This window comes from Moschus berezovskii, chromosome 3 (genome assembly GCF_049115385.1).
Source record: "Moschus berezovskii isolate FMDL1 chromosome 3, NW_MosBer_1.0, whole genome shotgun sequence".
NCBI lineage: Eukaryota > Metazoa > Chordata > Mammalia > Artiodactyla > Moschidae > Moschus > Moschus berezovskii.
Genome location: NC_142462.1, coordinates 31,244,991 through 31,265,754, shown reverse-complemented (window position 1 = coordinate 31,265,754; position 20,764 = coordinate 31,244,991). Strand labels below are relative to the sequence as shown.

Here is a 20,764-nt window from a genome sequence, read left to right as displayed (position 1 = left end):
TGTTACTTTTCTTTCCTGAGACACTTCTCCTTTTCGATTTATGTACTTACTTTAGAACTATTTCTTTGTTTTCCATACCTTCTAACCTATTAGATTTTCTTTCTGAAATTGTTTTTTTCCCTACTTGAGGTACAGCCTTAAGTGCCAGAGTATTTTTAGGAATAAAATTTTATGTTTATCTGAGGGAGTCCATCTTCTGTTTTCATTTGATAAATACTGATGGTGGGGTATTATGTATAAGTATCCTAGGTTGATAGGTATTTTTGGAAGGAATTTTTGTTTTTTGGTGACTTTTTTTTTATTTTTAGCAGTTTGCAAATAGTCGTGTTTTTGCTACTATTATTGCTGTGAGAAAAACTGTTGTCCATGTAACTGTTAGTTCTCTGTTGGTTGTTCTTTCTAGCTGCTTTAGGATCATGTCTTTATGTTTAGTGTTCCATGGTTTCCCTGAAATTTGTCTACTTGTTGAATTTCCTTTTTACCCACTTTGGAATTCACTGGGTTTCCTTTATGAATGAGTTCCTATATTCTATAAATTCTGGACAAATTTTTAGCCATAACTTATTTATTATTTATCCTCATTGTCTCTCTCCTCACTCCCCGATTAACTATGTATTAAACGTTGCTATCATGTCTGCCAAATCTCTTAGCTTCTCTTTATGTGTTCTGATGGGAATTTTGATTAATTTCTTCAATGCCGTCTTCACTTTCAGTAATTCTCTTTTTAGGTGAGTCTAGTATGTTTGATCCATCTTTTGAGACATTTTGTTTAAATTGTAACATTTTTATTTGTAAAATTCTATTTCTTATTCTTCAAGCCTGCTCTTCTTTGAGGGCCTTTGCTTATTTTTGTGATTCCATACTTGGTTATGTTGAATTTTTTAATATAGTTTTAAAATATTTTGTGATTGGAAATTCTAATGCTGGATTCATTTTGAAACTAAACTGGTCTGTTATTTTCTTCATAACTTATTATTTTGAGTGCATATATGTGTTTGTTTGTTTAGCTTGCTGAACTACATATTTAGTGAAAAAAGCATCTATCTATTCATATCTTAATGTATAACTTATAGCTAATCTCAGGGAGCTCCTTGAATTACAGTCACTGAAAGGAGTCTCATTTTTTTACTCATTTATTTCATTACTGTATAAGTTTTAAAATACTCTTAAAAAAAAAAGCACAATTATTAGGTATGCTTTCAGAGTCCTGTATATCCCACAGTGTCTCCTTTTGTGTTCTTACAGTTAGCCGGGATTCCTAGTAATATATGTAATTTAGTTCTTTAATTGGTGTCTTGACTCTCTTCTCATTATTTTTAATCTTTTATTCTTCTGAGCCCTATAGATCTTCAAATCTGTATTCCATTTAGCTAAGTTAAATTTATATAGAAAAGATTGTATGCCACTTCCAATAAGACATTTAATTCCAATACATTTATTTAATATCTGTAAGAAATCTTGAGTGACATAAAATTATTCCTTCTTTGTTCTTACCTCTGTGTTTGAAGCATCTTCTTGAATCTTCTTGTTTTTACTTTGCTGCATCATTTCAGAGAAAGGTAGTTTATTCTAATGATTTCAAAAAGTTCTTTCCACCTAGAAATTGTTTCACATATCTGCTGATTTTTATCTACCTTCTTATATAGAAGAAGCTCTATGGATAATATTCTACCATGTGTTGTTCTCCATTCAAAAGACCTCTGCTCTTCATTATAGGAGAGAGCTTTGTCAGGCTAGTTGTCTGCTAGTCAAGGCTGATAAAAATTGGCAGCATTCTGATCAGGATAGAACAGTTTTTGTTTATTTGGAAATTTTTTTGCATAGTTTTAAAATATTTTGTGCCCGGAAATCCTTATGCTGGATTCAATTTGAAACTAAACTGGTCTGTTGTTTTCTTCATAGCTTACTATTTTGAGTACATATATGTGTTTATGTGTTTGTCTAACCTGCCCAACTACATATTCTGTTTAGTGAAAAAAACATCTATCCATTCATATCTTAATATATAACTTTTAGCTTAATATCAGGGAAATATAGTCATTGAAAGGAGTCTCATTCTTATGAGGAAATATAGTTTTTAATACAAAGGTAAATACTTTTCTGTGGAACTTTGCGAGTAAAATTTTGGATACTAACTACTCACACATTAAACCAATATTTAAGTCTAATGGCCATGAACTAGATTTTTTTTTCTTTTTTAATTGCTCAGAACTATTTCAACAATAATTCTCTCTGCCCACTCACATGTTCCTATCAAGAAGTTATGTTTGAATTGGGCTATTTTAGTTATTGTTGCTTGATTTAAGTTTGTAGTTAAAATTTTGAATCTAAAGTTTATGGAAAAATTTTACCCAGGCTTTATGTTCTAAGAGAAATTATCAGTATATTTTTCTACTAACACCTGAGCCATCCATTGAGAAAGATAGCCTTCTGAATAATCTTTTTGTCCATCCTATCATTTCTCACCCATTGTGGAAATAGTACCGATTGCTTACCAACACCTTGTTTACAGTTTTTTGCTTATGCAAGCACCTCAAGTAAGAGAATACCTACATCATTGTCTATTTTATCCTCCTGAGTTGGGTATATTAGTGTAAATTTATTATTGTGCCTTATCTTATCTCTGAGACCAGGCTTTTTTTTTTTTTCATAGGAGAGAAATCATGTAGCATAAATTTCTTGTTTTTGACATCGTCCCAGTTTTCAAGTATAGATACAAGGTTTGTTTTCTTATTTTTATTTTCAGGAGGTTATTTCTATAATGATGTATCTTTATCTAAAAATTTTGATGCTTCAAAGATATCTTAACAGTTTTATATAAAGCCAGATCTTTATAGAATTAATTAGCAAATTCATCTAGTTCGTTTCCTGAGTACCTACTCTAGGCATAGTACTTTGATTTTAGAATTTAATTTGGGAGAGTTGCCTTTTACTTTCTACAGTTTAATTAAGAAAAATGAATCTATACATACACAAACTTGACAAAATATTTGTAAGAGAGTGTAAGGCAAACTGTGATAATGCCAATTACTGATGTACAATAAAATAGATCATTTCATAAGAGGAAGTCATCACAGCCAGGTCTTAGAAAATTCATTTGAATTAGAAAGACAATTATTGGGATACAGTTTTACTGGAGAAAACAGTGATTATATCAGTAAGGCCACAGAAGCCGATTCTATATAGTAAAGGAGGGAAACTATGTTCAGGAGGATTGATTGGGAATAATCATGAATTCTAAGGTGAATTTTGTGCTGAAAGTAATGAGTTAAAGTAATACCATGAAAATGATTGTTCTGGATACTCTTGCCTGGAAAATCCCATGGGCGGAGGAGCCTGGTGGGCTGCAGTCCATGGGGTCCCTAAGAGTCAGTTATGACTGAGCGACTTCACTTTCACTTTTCATTTTCATGCATTGGAGAAGGCAGTGGCAGCCCACTCCAGTGTTCTTGCCTGAAGAATCCCAGGGATGGTGGAGCCTAGTGGGCTGCCGTCTATGGGGTCGCACAGAGTTGGACACGACTGAAGTGACTTAACAGCAGCAGCAGCAGCAGTAAGGTTAGTGCAGTAGCCAAGAGCAGAAAGAAGTAGGCAGCTAGTATACTCTAGTGGGATCTAGTTACAAAATGGTAAAGACTAGACTTAGAGTGGTTGGAGTAGGTGAGGGATGTCACAAAAAAAACTAGCAGGACATGGTAACTGTTGGGTAAGTTGTACACGATCAAAATATTTTTGCTAATTAAAAGTGACATTGTGTATGGGACAGTTTTTTCAGCTTTATTAGGTTGGAGAATTGATATTGTGAATGATGTTGTAACAAAGTACAGTATGACAGTGTGACAAGTCCCAGATCTAGAAATAATTGACACAATAATGAACTGCTTGTTCCTCGAGCCAGACGTCTGGTGCTTTTGGCTGCCCATGTTTTACCTCACTGTGTTCTGGCTCTGAGCTCTGCATACTTTGGGTCTGTATTAATCTTTATTCTCTGTTCTTATTCAGCAGAGTAACACTGCTGCCCCCATAGGGTGTTCTTAACCAGTTCTCTCTTTTTTCTTAATTATCCAATTTCACAAATACTTACTGAGCACCTTCGCTATGTGCAAAACTTTGTGCCAGGCATGAAGAATAAAGGAGATGAGAAGTGCTATGGACTGACTGTGTTCATAAGTAAACTCAAGTACGTTTTCACTAGTTTTTTTCAGAAGACATTTGTTTCACTCAGAAGAGCAAGAGGCAAATACTTTTCATTTGGAGAGAACTGTTTTTTTTGTTCTCAGTCTCTCAGTAAATGACTGCTTTTTCCCCTATAGTTTGGGAAATTTACAAACACCAGGCATTTATTTTCATTTCCACTAGGGGACAGTGTGTTACCATTAGATTTTTTTTCTTCCATATCAGCAAATTGTATGCAAAAAGGAAATTTAGCCTCTGATTATTTGGATGTGATTTTAATTATATTATACATGTGACACAACTTTAAATATTTCTAAAGTATACAGTTTTGATTTTTGTGTATTTTATGTGGTATGGATGGATACACATGCAGACATATATACAGATTTTATTTGTTTAGAATGTTTGAAGTTTTGTAGCATTTAGATAATTTTTATATGAGTTCACCAAAACAGGGGTGGATGGCAGAAAGATATTAATATCAAAATATAAGCCACTTGAATTTCAGGACAGTTTTGTAATTCATGGAAATTGAATTTGGCTTTTGGTATGAAATTTGCTGAGAAAATATAATGTTAACCCATCCTTAAGGATAATCTGAGACATTTAAAGCCTATATTTATATATATATTTTTAAATTATAAGTTTTCTTTTAACAAGGTACATTGTGTTCTTTGGGAATGATATTCATGGAAGATGAAAATCTCTAAAAGATTTTCTTTTAAGTTGTCCATAAAGATTTGGAGAACAGTGATGTCATAGCTTTTCCTGCCATTCTTTGAGACAGTATCCTACAAAAGTCACATAAATTTGATTTTAACAGCATATCAAAAATTTGTTTATACCTCTTTATTCAAGTACTGATTATTTGTGTGATAGGGTAATGGGATTTAATGTTTTGAAATATACCTTTTAAAAAGTACTTTAAGTTTAACTACACTGGGTGTGGCTTCCCTGTTGTCTCAAACAATAAAGAATCTGCCTGCAATGCAGGAGACCTGGGTTCGATCTCTGGGTCGGAAAGATCCTCTGGAGAAGAGAATGACTACCCACTCCAGTATTCTTGCCTGGAGAATTCCATGGACCAAGGAGACTGGTACGCTATAGTCCTGGGATTGCAAAGAGTCAGACGTGACTGAGCCACTAACACTTTCACTTTTCACACTGGGTATAGTTTTGCCGAAAGTTGTGCTTTGAGAAAACTGAAAGGGATAGTTGATCAGTAAGGAACTTTGAGGATATGGAGTTACAGAAAATCGACCACTTGTACACTTGCAGTGTGTTACTTCTTCATCACTTGCTTCTGGAGTGGCAGACTTTGCCTGTCTAAATTGTGAGGTGGATGGTGATGCTGTGCTGTGCTTAGTCACTCAGTCATGTCTGACTCTTTGCGACCCCATGGACTGTAGCCCACCAGGCTCCTCTGTCTACAAGATTCTCCAGGGAAGAATTCTGGAGTGGGTTGCCATGCCCTCCTCCAGGGGATCTTCACAACCCAGGGATAGAACCCAGGTCTCAGAGCAGGGGAAAAGAAAAGCTGCTGTGAATGATGAGGTACCCCCTTCATCCCCAGTCTTCTGTGACAACAAAGAAATCCTCTTTCCCCTGATTTTCAAAGACCTTGCCAAAGGCTTCAAAGTCCCATGAGAGACATGTGTACCCCAATGTTCATTGCAGCAGTTTACAATAACTAGCACATGGAAGCAACCTAGATGTCCGTTGGAAGACGAATGGATAAGAAAGCTGTGGTACATTTACACAATGGAATATTACTCAGCTATTAAAAAGAATGCATTTGAATCAGTTCTAATGAGGTGGATGAAACTGGGGCCTATTATACAGTGTGAAGTAAGTCAGAAAGGAAAACACCAATGCAGTATACTAACGCATATATATGGAATTTAGAAAGATGGTAATGATGACCCTATATGTGAGACAGCAAAAGAGACACAGATGTAAAGAACAGACTTTTGGACTCTGTGGGAGAAGGCCAGGTGGGATGATTTGAGAGAATAGCATTAAACATGTATATTATCATATGTGAAATAGATCACCAGTCCAAGTTCAATGCATGAAACAGGGCACTCAAAGCCAGTGCACTGGAACAACCCTGAGGGATGGGATGGGGAGGGAGGTGGGAGGGGGTTCAGGTATGTGGACACATGTACACCCGTGGCTGATTCATGTCAGTGTATGGCAAAACCACTGCAATATTGTGAAGTAATTAACCTCCAATTAAAATAAATAAATTAATTTTTAAAAATTAAAAAAAAAGGGACCTAATTTAACCTAAAAGATTTTGCAGAGTAAAGGAAACCTTTTGACAAAACAAAAAGACAACATACTGAATAGGAGAAAATATATGCAAATAGCATAACCAATAAGGGATTAATATCCAAAATATGTAAACAGTTCATAGAAATAAATATAAAAAACAATGTAATTAAAAAGTGGGCAAAAGACCTGTATAGGCCTCTTCTTCAGGGTTGGCCCGCTCTCAAGCCTTGAGGGTGTACTATCGTTTGTTTACCAAGTAAAACTCTGAGTTGCAACCAAAAAAAAAAAAAAGTCCCATGAAAATTTTTGCATTGAAAAAATTTTTACACTACTGAAAATAAGAGATATAATCATGGGAAGGAAACCTATCCATCAACCAAAAAAAGAAAAGAAAAAAGATACAGTGTGTACAAAAAATCAAGTACAGGGTCGTATTGATAAGACTTAATTACTCGAGAGTAAATTGAGAATTATATTTTTAAAAGATAAAAGTAATTAGAACTTTCATGAATCTTTCATCTAAACACAGTGTATTTTTGCAGAGAAATGTCTGTTTGGAGCCTCTATCCATTTTGTAACTGGGTTGTTTGTTTTCTTTTCTATTAAGTTGTATAAGGTTTTAAATATATATATATATATTATGGATTGTAAATCAATTATACTTCAATATAAAATAAAAATGTTTTTAAAATAACATATTTTATCCTAATCCTGAAGGTACAAAGTGATAAGGAAACAGTTAAATATGACAACTTTCTAGTTAAAACCCATGGTGAATTCTAATGCTAAATAATTCAGTTTGAGGATATAAAAAATTTAAAGTAGCAATTTTATATTGATATTTTATTTGATATTTTTCCTGATATTTAAAAAAAATCCAGCTGTAAGAAACTCTTTCAAGATGTCAGTGAGAAATTGCTAACCTGCTGAATAAAATTAAGTACATATTTTTCTGTTGTTACTTTTAGCTTGACTTCCATTATATCTTTCTTAACCTCTAAATCAGCAGAAAGCTAAAACTTTGTGAATTATTTCTATGATTCTTTTGGTGATCTTTATTGAAAATCACAATATTCAAACAAAAATGTTTTCTTTGTACATATTTTGAGTATTTTGGTGGGGGAAAATATTCTCTAAAAATGTAGACAATATTATGAATTATCAGTTTTATGTATCAAATCAAATTTACTTCCTTGAATTTAAATAGTCTTGAAAGTAAGTTTTACAAAGCTTATTTTTCTTACTAGAATAAAATGTGTTTATTCTGAAAATTTTGAAAATAAAGCAATATATAAAGATGAAATAAAAATAGCCATAAATCTGTCATCCAAGAATAACTCTTGTTTACATTTTGATAGTTTCCCTTCCAGTAATTTAAGAAACCTGGCTACTTTATGACCAGTTTCTAGCTTATAGTATAGTTTTAACCAAGAAAAAAAGTGAATGTTGTATTTTCCAGCTCGAAGTTATATTATTATTTTTGAGACGATAGTGTTTGCAATTATTATATTTTTTCCAAAATGTGACATTGTTATTAAGTGAATAGAGTGATAAAGTAGAACAAGTAATTCCTGTTATGACAATAATTCAGATTTAAGCAGAAATGTTGCGACACTATGGACTATATAGCCTGCCAGACTCCTCGTCCATGGAATTCTCCAGGCAAGAATACTGCAGTGGGTTGCCATTTCCTCCTCCAGGGGATCTTCCTGACCCAGGGATGGAGACTGCATCTCTTACTCTCCTGCACTGGCAGGTGGATTCTTCACCACTTGTGCTACTTGGAAAATACCATAGACTTTAACATATCTTTTTATACATCCTCCCATTTTTGTTTAATTTTAAAAAATTAATGCTTTTGCTTTTTATGTGTTATGTAAACATTAATATGCCATGTCACAGTTTATTCTCTGTGACTGCTGAGTATAAATCAAGGTAAACCTGAAGCCTAGCAATGAATGTTGCTAATGTTACACATAGAGCTTCCCTGATGAGTCAGTGGTAAAGAATCTGCGTCCAATGCAGGAAATGTGAGTTCAATCCCTGGTTCAGGAAGATCCATGCCCTGGGGAAGGAAATGGCAACCTATTCCAGTATTCTTGCCTGGGAAATCCCATGGACAGAGGAGCTTGGCAGGCTAAAAGTCCATGGGGGTCACAAAAGCGTCAAACACAACTTAGCAACTTAGAACAGCAAGAGTTACACATTGTAAATAAACTGCTGATTAATTTGGGTACTTTTTTCTTAGTTTTTTGTTGGGTGCCCACTTTTCTTACAATACCTACATAAATTCTAGTTTATCACACTGATATGCCACTCTAAGAGTCAAAAAATATTTCTTGTCCATCTTGGAACTCTACAGTGTTTTCCTCCTCTTTCTCTCATCATTTTATTCTGTCTCCCTGAGAAACCATTCCTGCCTTCCGTGATCTTACCTCGCTTTGAATCCCCTCATTTCTTTTATGCTCAGCTATAGCAATATTACCTACAGTCTAGTCTCTTGAGAGTCCCTTGGACAGCAAGGCGAGCAAAGCAGTCAATCCTGAAGGAAATCAGCCCTGAATATTTATTGGAAGGGCTGATGATGAAGCTGAAACTCCAATACTTTGGCCACTTGATGCGAAGAGCTGACTCATTTGAAAAGACCCTGATGCTGGGAAAGATTGAGGGCAGGAGGATAAGGGGACGACAGAGGATGAGATGTTTGGATGGCATCACTGACTCAATGGACATGGGTTTGGGTAGACTCCGGGAGTTGGTGATGGACAGGGAGGCCTGGCGTGCCTGCGGTTCATGGGGTCGCAAAGAGTCAGACACGACTGAGGAACTGAACTAACTTTTTTTTTTTGCTGCTTTGTGTTCTACTTCTTTACTTGTCAAGTAATATTTTACTGCCTCTCATACATTAGTTATAATACATTATAAAAGTAGTTCTGGCTTATTTTAGCTTCTTGCAAAGAATAGAATTTGTTCTGGTGAGCACTTGTATTATTGGGAAATCAATTTGCTATTCTGGAGGTTGTTAAAGCTTTGTTTGGGCAGCTCTTGTTCATTTTTGGCCTTATTCCTGGCCTGTAGGCATGGTCAGTCAGATATCTCAGCTGAAGGTCATGAATGTTCACCAAGGTCTCCGTGTTCCAGCCTAAATCACATCTAATCTCCTTCTAAGTACAGAGCAGCTTCTGAAATCTCTACTCCTCCCTCCAGCTAGCCAGCAATTATTCTCTTTTAGTCCCCATGGAGTCTCTTCCTATGAAAGCACCAAGTAGGAACTGGCCAAACAAGTGGAATTTTCAGCCGAATTTTAGGAATTCTTTGCAACTCTCCCCTTACCAGTATATTTTTTGCCCATTAGGAGCCACTTGGGCAGTTTTAACCTGTAACCTCCATTTTTAACATCCAGAGAGACTGTCATTCTCTTGGGCTCTTTTTCTCCTCTTTATAAGTTTTGAAAAATTCTCTTAACAAGACAGCTGGGGTGAACGTTAGCCATTGGTCTCTGCTTTCAAGTACAGTGGACATGTGTTGGTTACTGTCTTAGATCTGTAAATAACATTTTTACCTAGAGTTTTTCAGGTTTAATGGTTGTGTATGGTGAATTAGTGAGTAGGTGATATCACCTACGCTGTTGTGGCTCCATAAAAATATTTCTAGTAGCTGTTATAATAGAATATTTGTTAGATGTCGGTGATTTACATGCCTTACTTGGTTTAGTTCTTACCAAAACAATTCTGTAAAGTGTATCAAGAGGGACTTTCCTGGCAGTCCAGTGGTTAAGACTTCACCTTCCAATGCAGAGAGTATGAGTTTGATTCCTGCTTGGGGAGCTAAGATCTCACATACCTAGTGGCCAAAAATCCAAAATATAAAACAGAAGGAATATTGTAACAAATTCAATAAAGACTTTAAAAAATGGTCCACATCAAAAAAGTATTCAAAAAAAAAATCAAGAGTACATACATACCATCAGCATGACTTTTCAATGATCATGTTGACCTTGCTCATGTAGTTTTAACATGAAACTTTTATCCTGTAATATTGGGAACACAGAAGGGAATGAATGCATATGCATATATGTAAATATGGATGAATGATAATAAAAAGTCTACCTGTAATGCCCCTTGCATCTTAGTCTCCATCAAGGGTTAAAATGCTGTTTTGCAAATCCACTTTCAGCAGGAAATGCATTTTAAAGTTTTATTTGCATTTTTTTTACTTATGTTATGAATACTTTTATAGAGAAATGGAGTTTTGAGATGAGTTTGAAATCCATAAATTATTTGTATATCCAATCTGTGTACCTACTAGAATTTTCTAAGTATGTGTCTGTCTCACCATCTTGTATAAATCAGCCCTTAAAATTCCATGCTTTTCAAAGATGAAATGATTGAGCTCAGGCAGAGAAGAAAAACAAATATTTAGAGAAATACTATAGGTTCTTTTCACTGAATTCTAATCTTTGCAAATGATGCCTATAAACAATTGCGAATCTTTAAAAGAACATTCTTAAATTCATTATTAGTTAGATATGTAAGTTACGGAGCAATCAAAATGAGCATGGAAGATTTATTCCAAGATAGAGAAATGTGATTTTTCTAGCCCTGGAATCTTAAACAGACTTTTTTTTCCACCTTCATTTCTTTGTTACTGTGCTACTTTCATTTTAAGTGTAAACTGGTCTCAAAGAGACTATGCAGATCACCTTTTCCTGTTTATTTTTGAATGGAAAATCTTAATTATCATCATCTGTTGTATATCTCAATTTAATGAGACTGAGAAATGTGTATCATACACTGCAACATTGTAATTAATTAATCATTAAGAGTGACAAATATGTGCCTTAGTTTTCCAGATTTTTCAGTTTTAGAATACTTATTTCTATATGTATGAATGGTGTGTCATATCATGATATCTACTCCTATCTGTGAATCACATTTTAAGCTCAAACATATCTGGCTTTTAAATGATTTGTTAGTGTGATTTGATATTCTTGCAACTGATACAGAATTTGAAATCCATTATGGAAATGTCATTAAAACTCACTCACAAGAGGCGAAGTAGCCACTGTTCAGCCCCAGTGCATCTTCCCCATCTCCACCTCTTAGAACACAACCAGGGAACTGATGAAGAGAGTAGCTGAAGCAGAGATAATCTCTTAACTATCATCATCAAAGATGAGAAAGCTAAGCCTGGGCTAGTGTAGGCATGGTGGTAGTGGGAAGGCTTCGATAAGACAGCATTCTTCTTTGCACAGTTGCCAGACTTCTGGGTAAATATGTAAATAGGAGTAAACAAAGTAATCAAATACTTGTCATTGTTAACAAATGAATCAGATGGAAAGGGTGAATATATGTCCATCAGAGTCAGAGATCCCTTTGCTTTGAATTTGTTACAGTTTATGGAGTGCTCCAGTGTGTAAGGCATTGAACTAGATTTTTCATCTTCAAAGATAAAATATTCTCTGCATCACAAAATGGATCTTGTTATATGGCAGCCTGGAAGGGAGAGGAGTTTGGGGAGGATGGATACATGTATATGTGTGGCTGAGTCCTTTTGCTGCTTACCTGAAACTGTCACATTGTTAATTGGCTATACCCCAATACAAAGTAAAAAACTCCAAAAATGTGAAAGAAACTGATTATCTGGTGGAATAGATGGTCAGCTAGAAAGACTATTAGAATTTAGTAAATATTCACCTCACTCAAATTGAGTTGGAGAACAGCAGTCAAAGGAGATTTCAAGTTACTGATACCTGAGTTGAACCTCAGAGTGAGTTTGGTCAGCTAGGCTAGGATGCGAGTGGGACAGCTTTTCTGATACAGGGATTAGTGCAAAGGGATGAAAGCTTGAAAAATGGCTTGTTTGGGCAATCTTAAACAGTTCTGCATAGCTTGGAGAACTGAGTGATTTTAAGGGAATGAATGGTAAGAAGAGGCTTGGAAGGATACAAGACCTGCCAGGTAAAGGGTTCATAACTGATCCTGAAGTTTAAAGATAACCTTCAAAGGATTTTAGGCAGAATTATGATGTGATCAGATTTTTATTATTTATAATCAGTATTTTCATCACTATGTAGGAAATAGGATAGAAGAGGACAGACTTTAGAGAGACTACGAGATTGTTTCAGTAATTTGGGGCCAGAGCTATTATGCTGACAGTGGCAGTTTGAGTGGAATATATGGATAAAGAGGTAGAAGCAGGGGGTGCTAGCAATATATTGAATGTTGGGATAAGGCACTACGGATGATGCCAAAGTGTAGAAATTGGTCACTAGATCTCTCCATTTGGACATATCTCAATTCATAACCCAAGGACCTTAAGGTATTAACTCTGTTTCCACTTCCATTTTCCTTTCATATTATTATCCTTTCATACATTCAGGAAGGCTAAATAATTTTTAAAAACCCAGAATTTCATAGAATATGAATTTCAAAGGAATAATATGATTTCAAAGGCAGAAACCACATTTTAACAACTTGTGAGGTAACTCATTTCACAAATCTGCTGATAATTTACCTAAGAGAGAAGATTTTTTCCCCCTCCACACCAATTCTCACAGCTTATAACACTCTGTTGTTGAAGAACACTAAAAAAAAAAAAAAGAAAAAAAAGATGAAGAAAGAATTGCATCATCAGAGAAATGCTCACACTTCAGTGAAGAGCCAAAGTTGGTCAGATATTAGATTCAGGGAAAATAACCTTTTGTTTCATAGTATTAGCACTTGAAATTGTCAGTGCTTTTCTTGGTACTTTCAGTAGATAATTTTTCTATAACAAATGTGCTTATAAAAGCATTTCTCCTTTATCTGGGGCACCAAGTCCCTGCCAGTGGCTGCAGTCTGATTTCTAGCAATGCTGAACCCAAAGAACAGCAAGCCAGTGCAGAGTGACTCCTTAAACTCATACTAACAGAGAATCTATGATTGGTGGTTGCCAGGGACTGAGTTCTGGTCTGGTTTCTGGTAGGGCCGAGTTCCAGTCCTCCCTTCTCTGGAGGCCCAGGGTAAAGTCCCATAACGCCTGGGTATCTGCAGGTGGCAGGAGACGTCTGTAAGGCCACCCCTTTTGCCCTGCTTTCACACCTCCTCCTCCTCCTTCTTTCAGGCTGGCTTCCTTTTCTCTCTTTGAAATGTTTGAAGACCTGAGATATTTCATACTCTGTTACTACTTGGATCTGAAGTTCTGTGTCTCTATAGGAGGTTTTCTGAGATACTGTATTCTTGTATTTAAGGGAGTGTCTGATGAGGACTGCCAGGTCTATATGTGTGTTTTAACTCTGTGTTCTGTGTTGTGATTTTTGATGGCCATTTTGCTTTGTCTGGCCACAGTTTGGTTTAGACCTGCTGCCGTTTTGTTAGAACTTGATTTTCTTTCCCTGTGCCTTGAGACCAGGGCTCTCAGGAACACTTATCTAGACCATCTCTAACTCCTGAGACTGAGGAAAAAATGGGAAAAAGCCTTTAAAAATGTTATTTATTCCAACTGGTTTTTTTTGTTTTTTTTTTTAATTAATTTATTTTTTATTGGAGGCAAATTATTTTACAATATTATATTGGTTGGTTTTGCCATACATTGATATGAATTTGCCCCGGGTTTACATAAGTTCCCCCTCCTGAACCCCCCTCCCACCTCCCTCCTCCCTTTATCCTCCCTCTGGATCATCCCCGCATGCCAGCCCCGAGCATCCTATAACATGCATTGACCCTGAACTAGTGATTCGTTTCACATATGACAACATACGTGTTTCAATGACATTCTCCCAAATCATCCCACCCTCACCCTCTCCCATAGAGTCCCAAGGACTGTTCTATACATCTGTGTCTCTTTTGCTGTCTCGTATACAGGGTTATCATTTGCATCTTTATAAATTCCATATATATGTGTTAGTATACTGTATTGGTGTTTTTCTTTCTGGCTTACTTCACTCTGTATAATAGGCTCCAGTTTCATCCACCTCATTAGAACTGATTCAAATGTATTCTTTTTAATGGCTGAATAATACTCCATTGTGTATATGTACCAAAGCTTTCTTATCCATTCGTCTGCAGATGAACATCTAGGTTGCTTCCATGTCCTGGCTATTATAAACAGTGCTGCAATGAACATTGGAGTACACGTGTCTCTTTCAATTCTGGTTTCCTCGGTGTGTATGCCCAGGAGTGCGATTGCTGGATCATATGGCAGTTCTATTTCCAATTTTTTGAGGAATCTCCACACTGTTCTCCATAGTGGCTGTACTAGTTTGCATTCCCACCAACAGTGTAAGAGGGTTCCCTTCTCTCCACACCCTCTCCAGCATTTATTGCATGTAGACTTTTGGATAGCAGCCATTCTGACTGGTGTGAAATGGTATCTCATTGTGGTTTTGATTTGCATCTCTCTCATTATGAGGGATGTTGAGCATTTGTTCATGTGTTTGTCAGCCATCTTTATGTCTTCTTTGGAGAAATGTCTGTTTAGTTCTTTGGCCCATTTTTTGATTGGGTCATTTATTTTTCTGGAATTGAGCTGCAGGAGCTGCTTGTATAATTTGGAGATTAATCCTTTATCAGTTGCTTCATTTGCTATTATTTTCTCCCATTCAGAAGGCTATCTTTTCACCTTACTTATAGTTTCCTTTGCTGTGCAGAAGCTTTTGATTTTAATTAGGTCCCATTTGTTTATTTTTGCTTTTATTTCCAATATTCTGGGAGGTGGGTCATGGAGGATCCTGCTGTGATTTATGTCGGAGAGTGTTTTGCCTATGTTCTCCTCTAGGAGTTTTATAGTTTCTGGTCTTACATTTAGCTCTCTAATCCATTTTGAGTTTATTTTGGTGTATGGTGTTAGGAAGTGTTCTAGTTTCATTCTTTTACAAGTGGCTGACCAGTTTTCCCAGCACCACTTGTTAAGAGACTGTCTTTTCTCCACTTTATATTCTTGCCTCCTTTGTCAAAGATGAGGTGTCCATAGATGCGTGGATTTATCTCTGGGCTTTCTATTTTGTTCCATTGATCTATATTTCTGTCTTTATGCCAGTACCATACTGTCTTGATGACTGTGGCTTTGTAGTAGAGCCTGAAGTCCGGCAGGTTAATTCCCCCAGTTCCATTTTTCTTCCTCAAGATTGCTTTGGCTATTCGAGGTTTTTTGTATTTCCATAAAAATTGTGAGATTGTTTGTTCTAGTTCTGTGAAAAATATCTTTGGTAGCTTGATAGGGATTGCATTGACCAACTGTTTTTTATAAACTAGTAAATTTTATATTGTAATGTCTAATTCATGACTAAACTTAGAAAATGAAGCGAGATCTTGCATTGTGTCTGTCTAAATATGTCTTTGTATGTCTTTGTCTCTGGGTAATATTTTTGAGATTAATTTGTAAATGAGCTCTATTTAATTGGCTTAAAGAAAGGTAAGCTCTTACAAATCAAATAATTCTAAATTAAACAATAAATTCCAGGTTCATGTGAACTGGGAAATATTCAGTATTAAATACCTAATATTAATGTTTGTTTATTGACCTATTTAATATATACATATCTTAAGAAAGGCAATGCCAAAGAATGCTCAAACTACCGCACAATTGCACTCATCTCACACGCTAGTAAAGTCATGCTCAAAATTCTCCAAGCCAGGCTTCAGCAGTATGTAAACCGTGAACTCCCAGATGTTCAAGCAGGTTTTAGAAAAGGCAGAGGCACCAGAGATCAAATTGCCAACATCCGCTGGATCATGGAGAAAGCAAGAGAGTTCCAGAAAAACATCTATTTCTGCTTCATTGACTATGCCAAAGCCTTTGACTGTGTGGATCACAATAAACTGTGGAACATTCTGAAAGAGATGGGAATCCCAGACCACCTGACCTGCCTCTTGAGAAACCTGTATGCAGGTCAGGAAGCAACAGTTAGAACCGGTCATGGAACAACAGACTGGTTCCAAATAGGAAAAGGAGTGCGTCAAGGTTGTATATTGTCACCTTGCTTATTTAACTTATATGCAGAGTACATCATGAGGAACGCTGGGCTGGAGGAAGCACAAGCTGGAATCAAGATTGCTGGGAGAAATATCAATAACCTCAGATATGCAGATGACACTACCCTTATGGCAGAAAGTGAAGAGGAACTCAAAAGCCTCTTGATGAAAGTGAAAGAGGAGAGTGAAAAGGTTGGTTTGAAGCTCAACATTCAGAAAACAAAGATCATGGCATCTGGTCCCATCACTTCATGGGAAATAGATGGAAAAACAGTGGAAACAGTGTCAGACTTTGTTTTTTTGGGCTCCAAAATCACTGCAGATGCTGATTGCAGCCATGAAATTAAAAGACGCTTGCTCCTTGGAAGGAAAGTTATGACCAACCTTGATAGTATATTAAAAAGCAGAGACATTACTTTGCCGACCAAGGTCCGTCTAGTCAAGGCAATGGTTTTTCCCGTGGTCATGTATGGATGTGAGAGTTGGACTGTGAAGAAAGCTGATCGCCGAAGAATCGATGCTTTTGAACTGTGGTGTTGGAGAAGACTCTTGAGAGTCCCTTATACTGCAAGGAGATCCAACCAGTCCATTCTAAAGGAGATCAATCCTGGATGTTCATTGGAGGGACTGATGCTAAAGCTGAAACTGCAATACTTTGGCCACCTCATGCGACGAGTTGACTCACTGGAAAAGACTCTGATGCTGGGAAAGGTTGGGGGCGGGAGGAGAAGGGGACGACGGAGAATGAGATGGCTGGATGGCATCACCGACTCTGTGAACATGAGTTTGAGTGTACTCCGGGAGGTTGGTCATAACTTTCCTTCCAAGGAGCAAGCGTCTTTTAATTTCATGGCTGCAATCAGCATCTGCAGTGATGGACAGGGAGGCCTGGCGTGCTGTGATTCATGGGGTCGCGGAGAGTCGGACACGACTGAGCGACTGAACTGAACTGAACTGAAGAGTAATTGACTTCCCTGGTGGCTCAGATGGTAAAGTATCTGCCTACAATGTGGGAGACCTGGGTTCAATCCCTGGGTTGGGAAGATCTCCTGGAGAAGGAAATGGCAACCCACTCCAGTATTCTTGCCTGGAAAATCCCATGGACGGAGGAGCCTGGTAGGCTACAGTCCATGGGGGTGGTAAAGAGTCTGACAGGACTGAGCCACTTCACTCAGGGGCTGAGTCTATGATTGGTGGTTTCTAGGGGCTGAGTCTATGATTGGTGGTTGCCAGGGACTGTGTCTATGATTGATGGTTGCCAGGGGCTGAGTCTGTGATAGGTGGTTGCCAGGGGCTGAGTCTATGATTGGTGGCTGCCAGGAGCTGAGTCTATGATTGGTGGCTGCCAGGGGCAGAGCCTATGATTGGTGGCTGCCAGGGACTGAGAAGTGGAGGAAATGGGGGAGATGTTGGTCAGAGGATACAGACTTCCAGTTAGGAGATGAGTAAGTTCAGACAATTTAATGGACAGTTTAGTGGCTGAATAGTTAACAGTACTATATTGTATACTTCAAGGTTGCTGAGAGAGCATATCTTAAATGTTTATGTGTGCACACTCAGTCCCTCAGTTGTGTCCAGCTTTTTGCTACCCCATGGACTGTAGCCCACCAGGCTCCTCTGTCCATATGGTTTTCCAGACAAGAATACTGGAGTGGGTTGCTATTTCCTACTCCAGGGTATCTTCCTGACCTACAGATGGAACCCATGTCTCCTGTACTAACAGATGAACTTTTTTTTACCGCTGAGCCATCTGGAAAGCCCATAAATGTTATTACCCCCCTTTCAAAAATTTGTTAACTATATGAGATGATAGATGTGATAACAAACCTTACTTGAGTAATAATTTTGCTCTATATGTATGCACACACATAGGTATATGTGTATCGCATCATCACATCATATAGCTTAAATTTATACAATATTATGTTTATATCTCTGTAAAGTTGGGGGGAAGTTTCTTTAAAAAATATTATTTTAAAAAGAAAAGGAGCTTCTTGTTAAATGTAGTGTGTTGATACCTTTTATTTCTAGAACAAATATTATTTTCTTTTCTTTCAGGAGGAACAGAAGCTACAGGAAAGTTTAAGGCAAGGTGCCACCATTATTGCTGCCTTAATCAAAGACAGAAATTCTGGACTCATTGGTCAACTACTGGTAGCATAAAGAACATGGAAGAAATTACCTGCTGTGTTCTTAGAAACATTCCCCTAAGTATTTCTTTTGTACTTCCATCTAAACTGTACATGATAGAATGTTGACATTGTCTTTTATAATTTGTAGGATGTGATGCTTAAGTGAACTTAAAAACATTTTTATGCATGTCAAATATAAATTCCCTAAATTGGAAAAGAACAAACAAGTGGAAAATAATGGACTTCACATAAAGAGTCTTTTCACAAAGGCATGAAAGGGTAAAATAGAAATAATGAGTAGTCAGCTAATTCTCCAAGGAATGAAAGTTTAGAAAATGTCAACTATTATCTCTATGTTAATTAGTAAATCACTGTATAATGAGATTAATAATTCAGATTAATGATTATTGCTAATTCTAACAGTATCCTTTCTCTGTGGGTTATTGTGAATTGCATTCTGATTTTTCATACCTTGACAAAAAAGAGATAGCAGTGAACTATGATCTGAGTATCTTCACCAATAGCCTCACATTACATTAGATTCCTAAAGGAGATAGACTCGCCTTCTGCTTTTCTATGTTTTAAAATTGTATATTTTCCTCGGTTTGTGAAATATAGTTTTGACTTACATTAATTTAAAAGGCTTCTGACTTTACTGAATAACTTTAAAAGAAGACTGGAAAGTGTCATGAAATTAATACTGGTCAATCTCAAGTTAGTCTTCTGAAAGGTGTATCAACTACTCGTAGTTGTTCAGTTCAGTTCAGTCGCTCAGTCGTGTCTGACTCTGCAACCCCATGAACCACAGCACACCAGGCCTCCCTGTCCATCACCAATTCCTGGAGTTCACTCAGACTCATGTCCATTGAGTCGGTGATGCCATCCAGCCATCTCATCCTCTGTCGTCCCCTTCTCCTCCTGCCCCCAGTCTTTCCCAGCATCAGGGTCTTTTCAGATAAGTTAGCCTCCATATCAGGTGGCCAAAATATTGGAGTTTCAGCTTCAACATCAGGCCCTCCATTGAACACCCAGGACTGATCTCCTTTAGGATGGACTGATTGGATCCCCTTGCCATCCAAGGGACTCTCAAGAGTCTTCTCCAGCACCACAGTTCAAAAGCATCAATTCTTCAGCACCCAGCCTTCTTCACAGTCCAACTCTCACATCCATACATGACTACTGGAAAAACCATAGCCTTGACTAGACGGACCTTGGTTGGAAAAGTAATGTCTCTGATTTTTAATATGCTATCTAGGTTGGTCATAACTTTCCTTCCAAGGAGCAAGCATCTTTTAATTTCATGGCTGCAGTCACCATCTGCAGTGATTTTTGGAGCCCAGAAAAATAGAATCAGTCACTGTTTCCACTGTATCACCATCTATTTCCCATGAAGTGATGGGACCAGATGCCATGATCTTAGTTTTCTAAATATTGAGCTTTAAGCCAACTTTTTCACTCTCCACTTTCACTTTCATCAAGAGACTTTTTAGTTCCTCTTCACTTTCTGCCATAAGGGTGATGTCATCTGCATATCTGAGGTTATTGATATTTCTCAATATCTTGATTACAGCTTGTGCTTCCTCCAGCCCAACGTTTCTCATGATGTACTCTGCATATAAGTTAAATAAGCAGGGTGACAATGTAAAGCCTTGATGTACTCCTTTTCCTATTTGGAACCAGCCTGTTGTCCCATGTCCAGTTCTAACTATTGCTTGCTGACCTGTATACAGGTTTCTCAAGAGGCAGGTCAGGTGGTCTGGTATTCCCATCTCTTTCAGAATTTTCTACAGTTTATTGTAATCCACACAGTCAAAGGCTAGTTGATTGTACATCAAATAATTTTAATAACTGCTGCCTTTTAAAGTTTTTTTTCTTTCAAATTTCCACTGGTATATACATCTTAGATACTAATGATTTTCCCCTTACCTTATGCTTTATAATTCTGTGAATTCAGCCATTAGAGATGCATTTTGTTCTATATATATATACTTTATAGAAACACATTAGGTAGGGTTATGCCAGAGCTTAATCTGCCACGTGGGAACTATGAAAGTTGCATAAAATGTTTTCAGTTACAGATAGTCTGTGAATTATCTGCCTTATACAGTCTCTTCTTAACATCTTGGGTAATTTTCCCTTTATTTCCTAAGTATCCACAGTAGTTGGAGAGTTTATATTTTATATTTAAATATAGTAGAATATAAAGGACATGAAATAATTGTTGCA

The 20,764-nt window shown here is 36.9% G+C and overlaps 1 protein-coding gene across 3 annotated transcripts in view; it reads left to right on the top strand.

Moving 5' to 3' along the window:
* CRPPA (CDP-L-ribitol pyrophosphorylase A) overlaps positions 1 to 20,454 on the top strand; it is a 366,781-nt gene extending 346,327 nt beyond the window's left edge. For 2 of the 3 annotated variants that reach the window (XM_055420525.2, XM_055420523.2), the window contains one exon: positions 18,465 to 20,454. In XM_055420525.2, coding sequence (XP_055276500.1) covers positions 18,465 to 18,569 — 105 coding nt within the window. In that variant the 3' untranslated portion in view covers positions 18,570 to 20,454. The remainder of the gene's footprint in view (positions 1 to 18,464) is intronic. The other variant, XM_055420524.2, reaches the window with a different exon arrangement.
* The last annotated feature ends 310 nt before the right edge of the window (positions 20,455 to 20,764 follow it).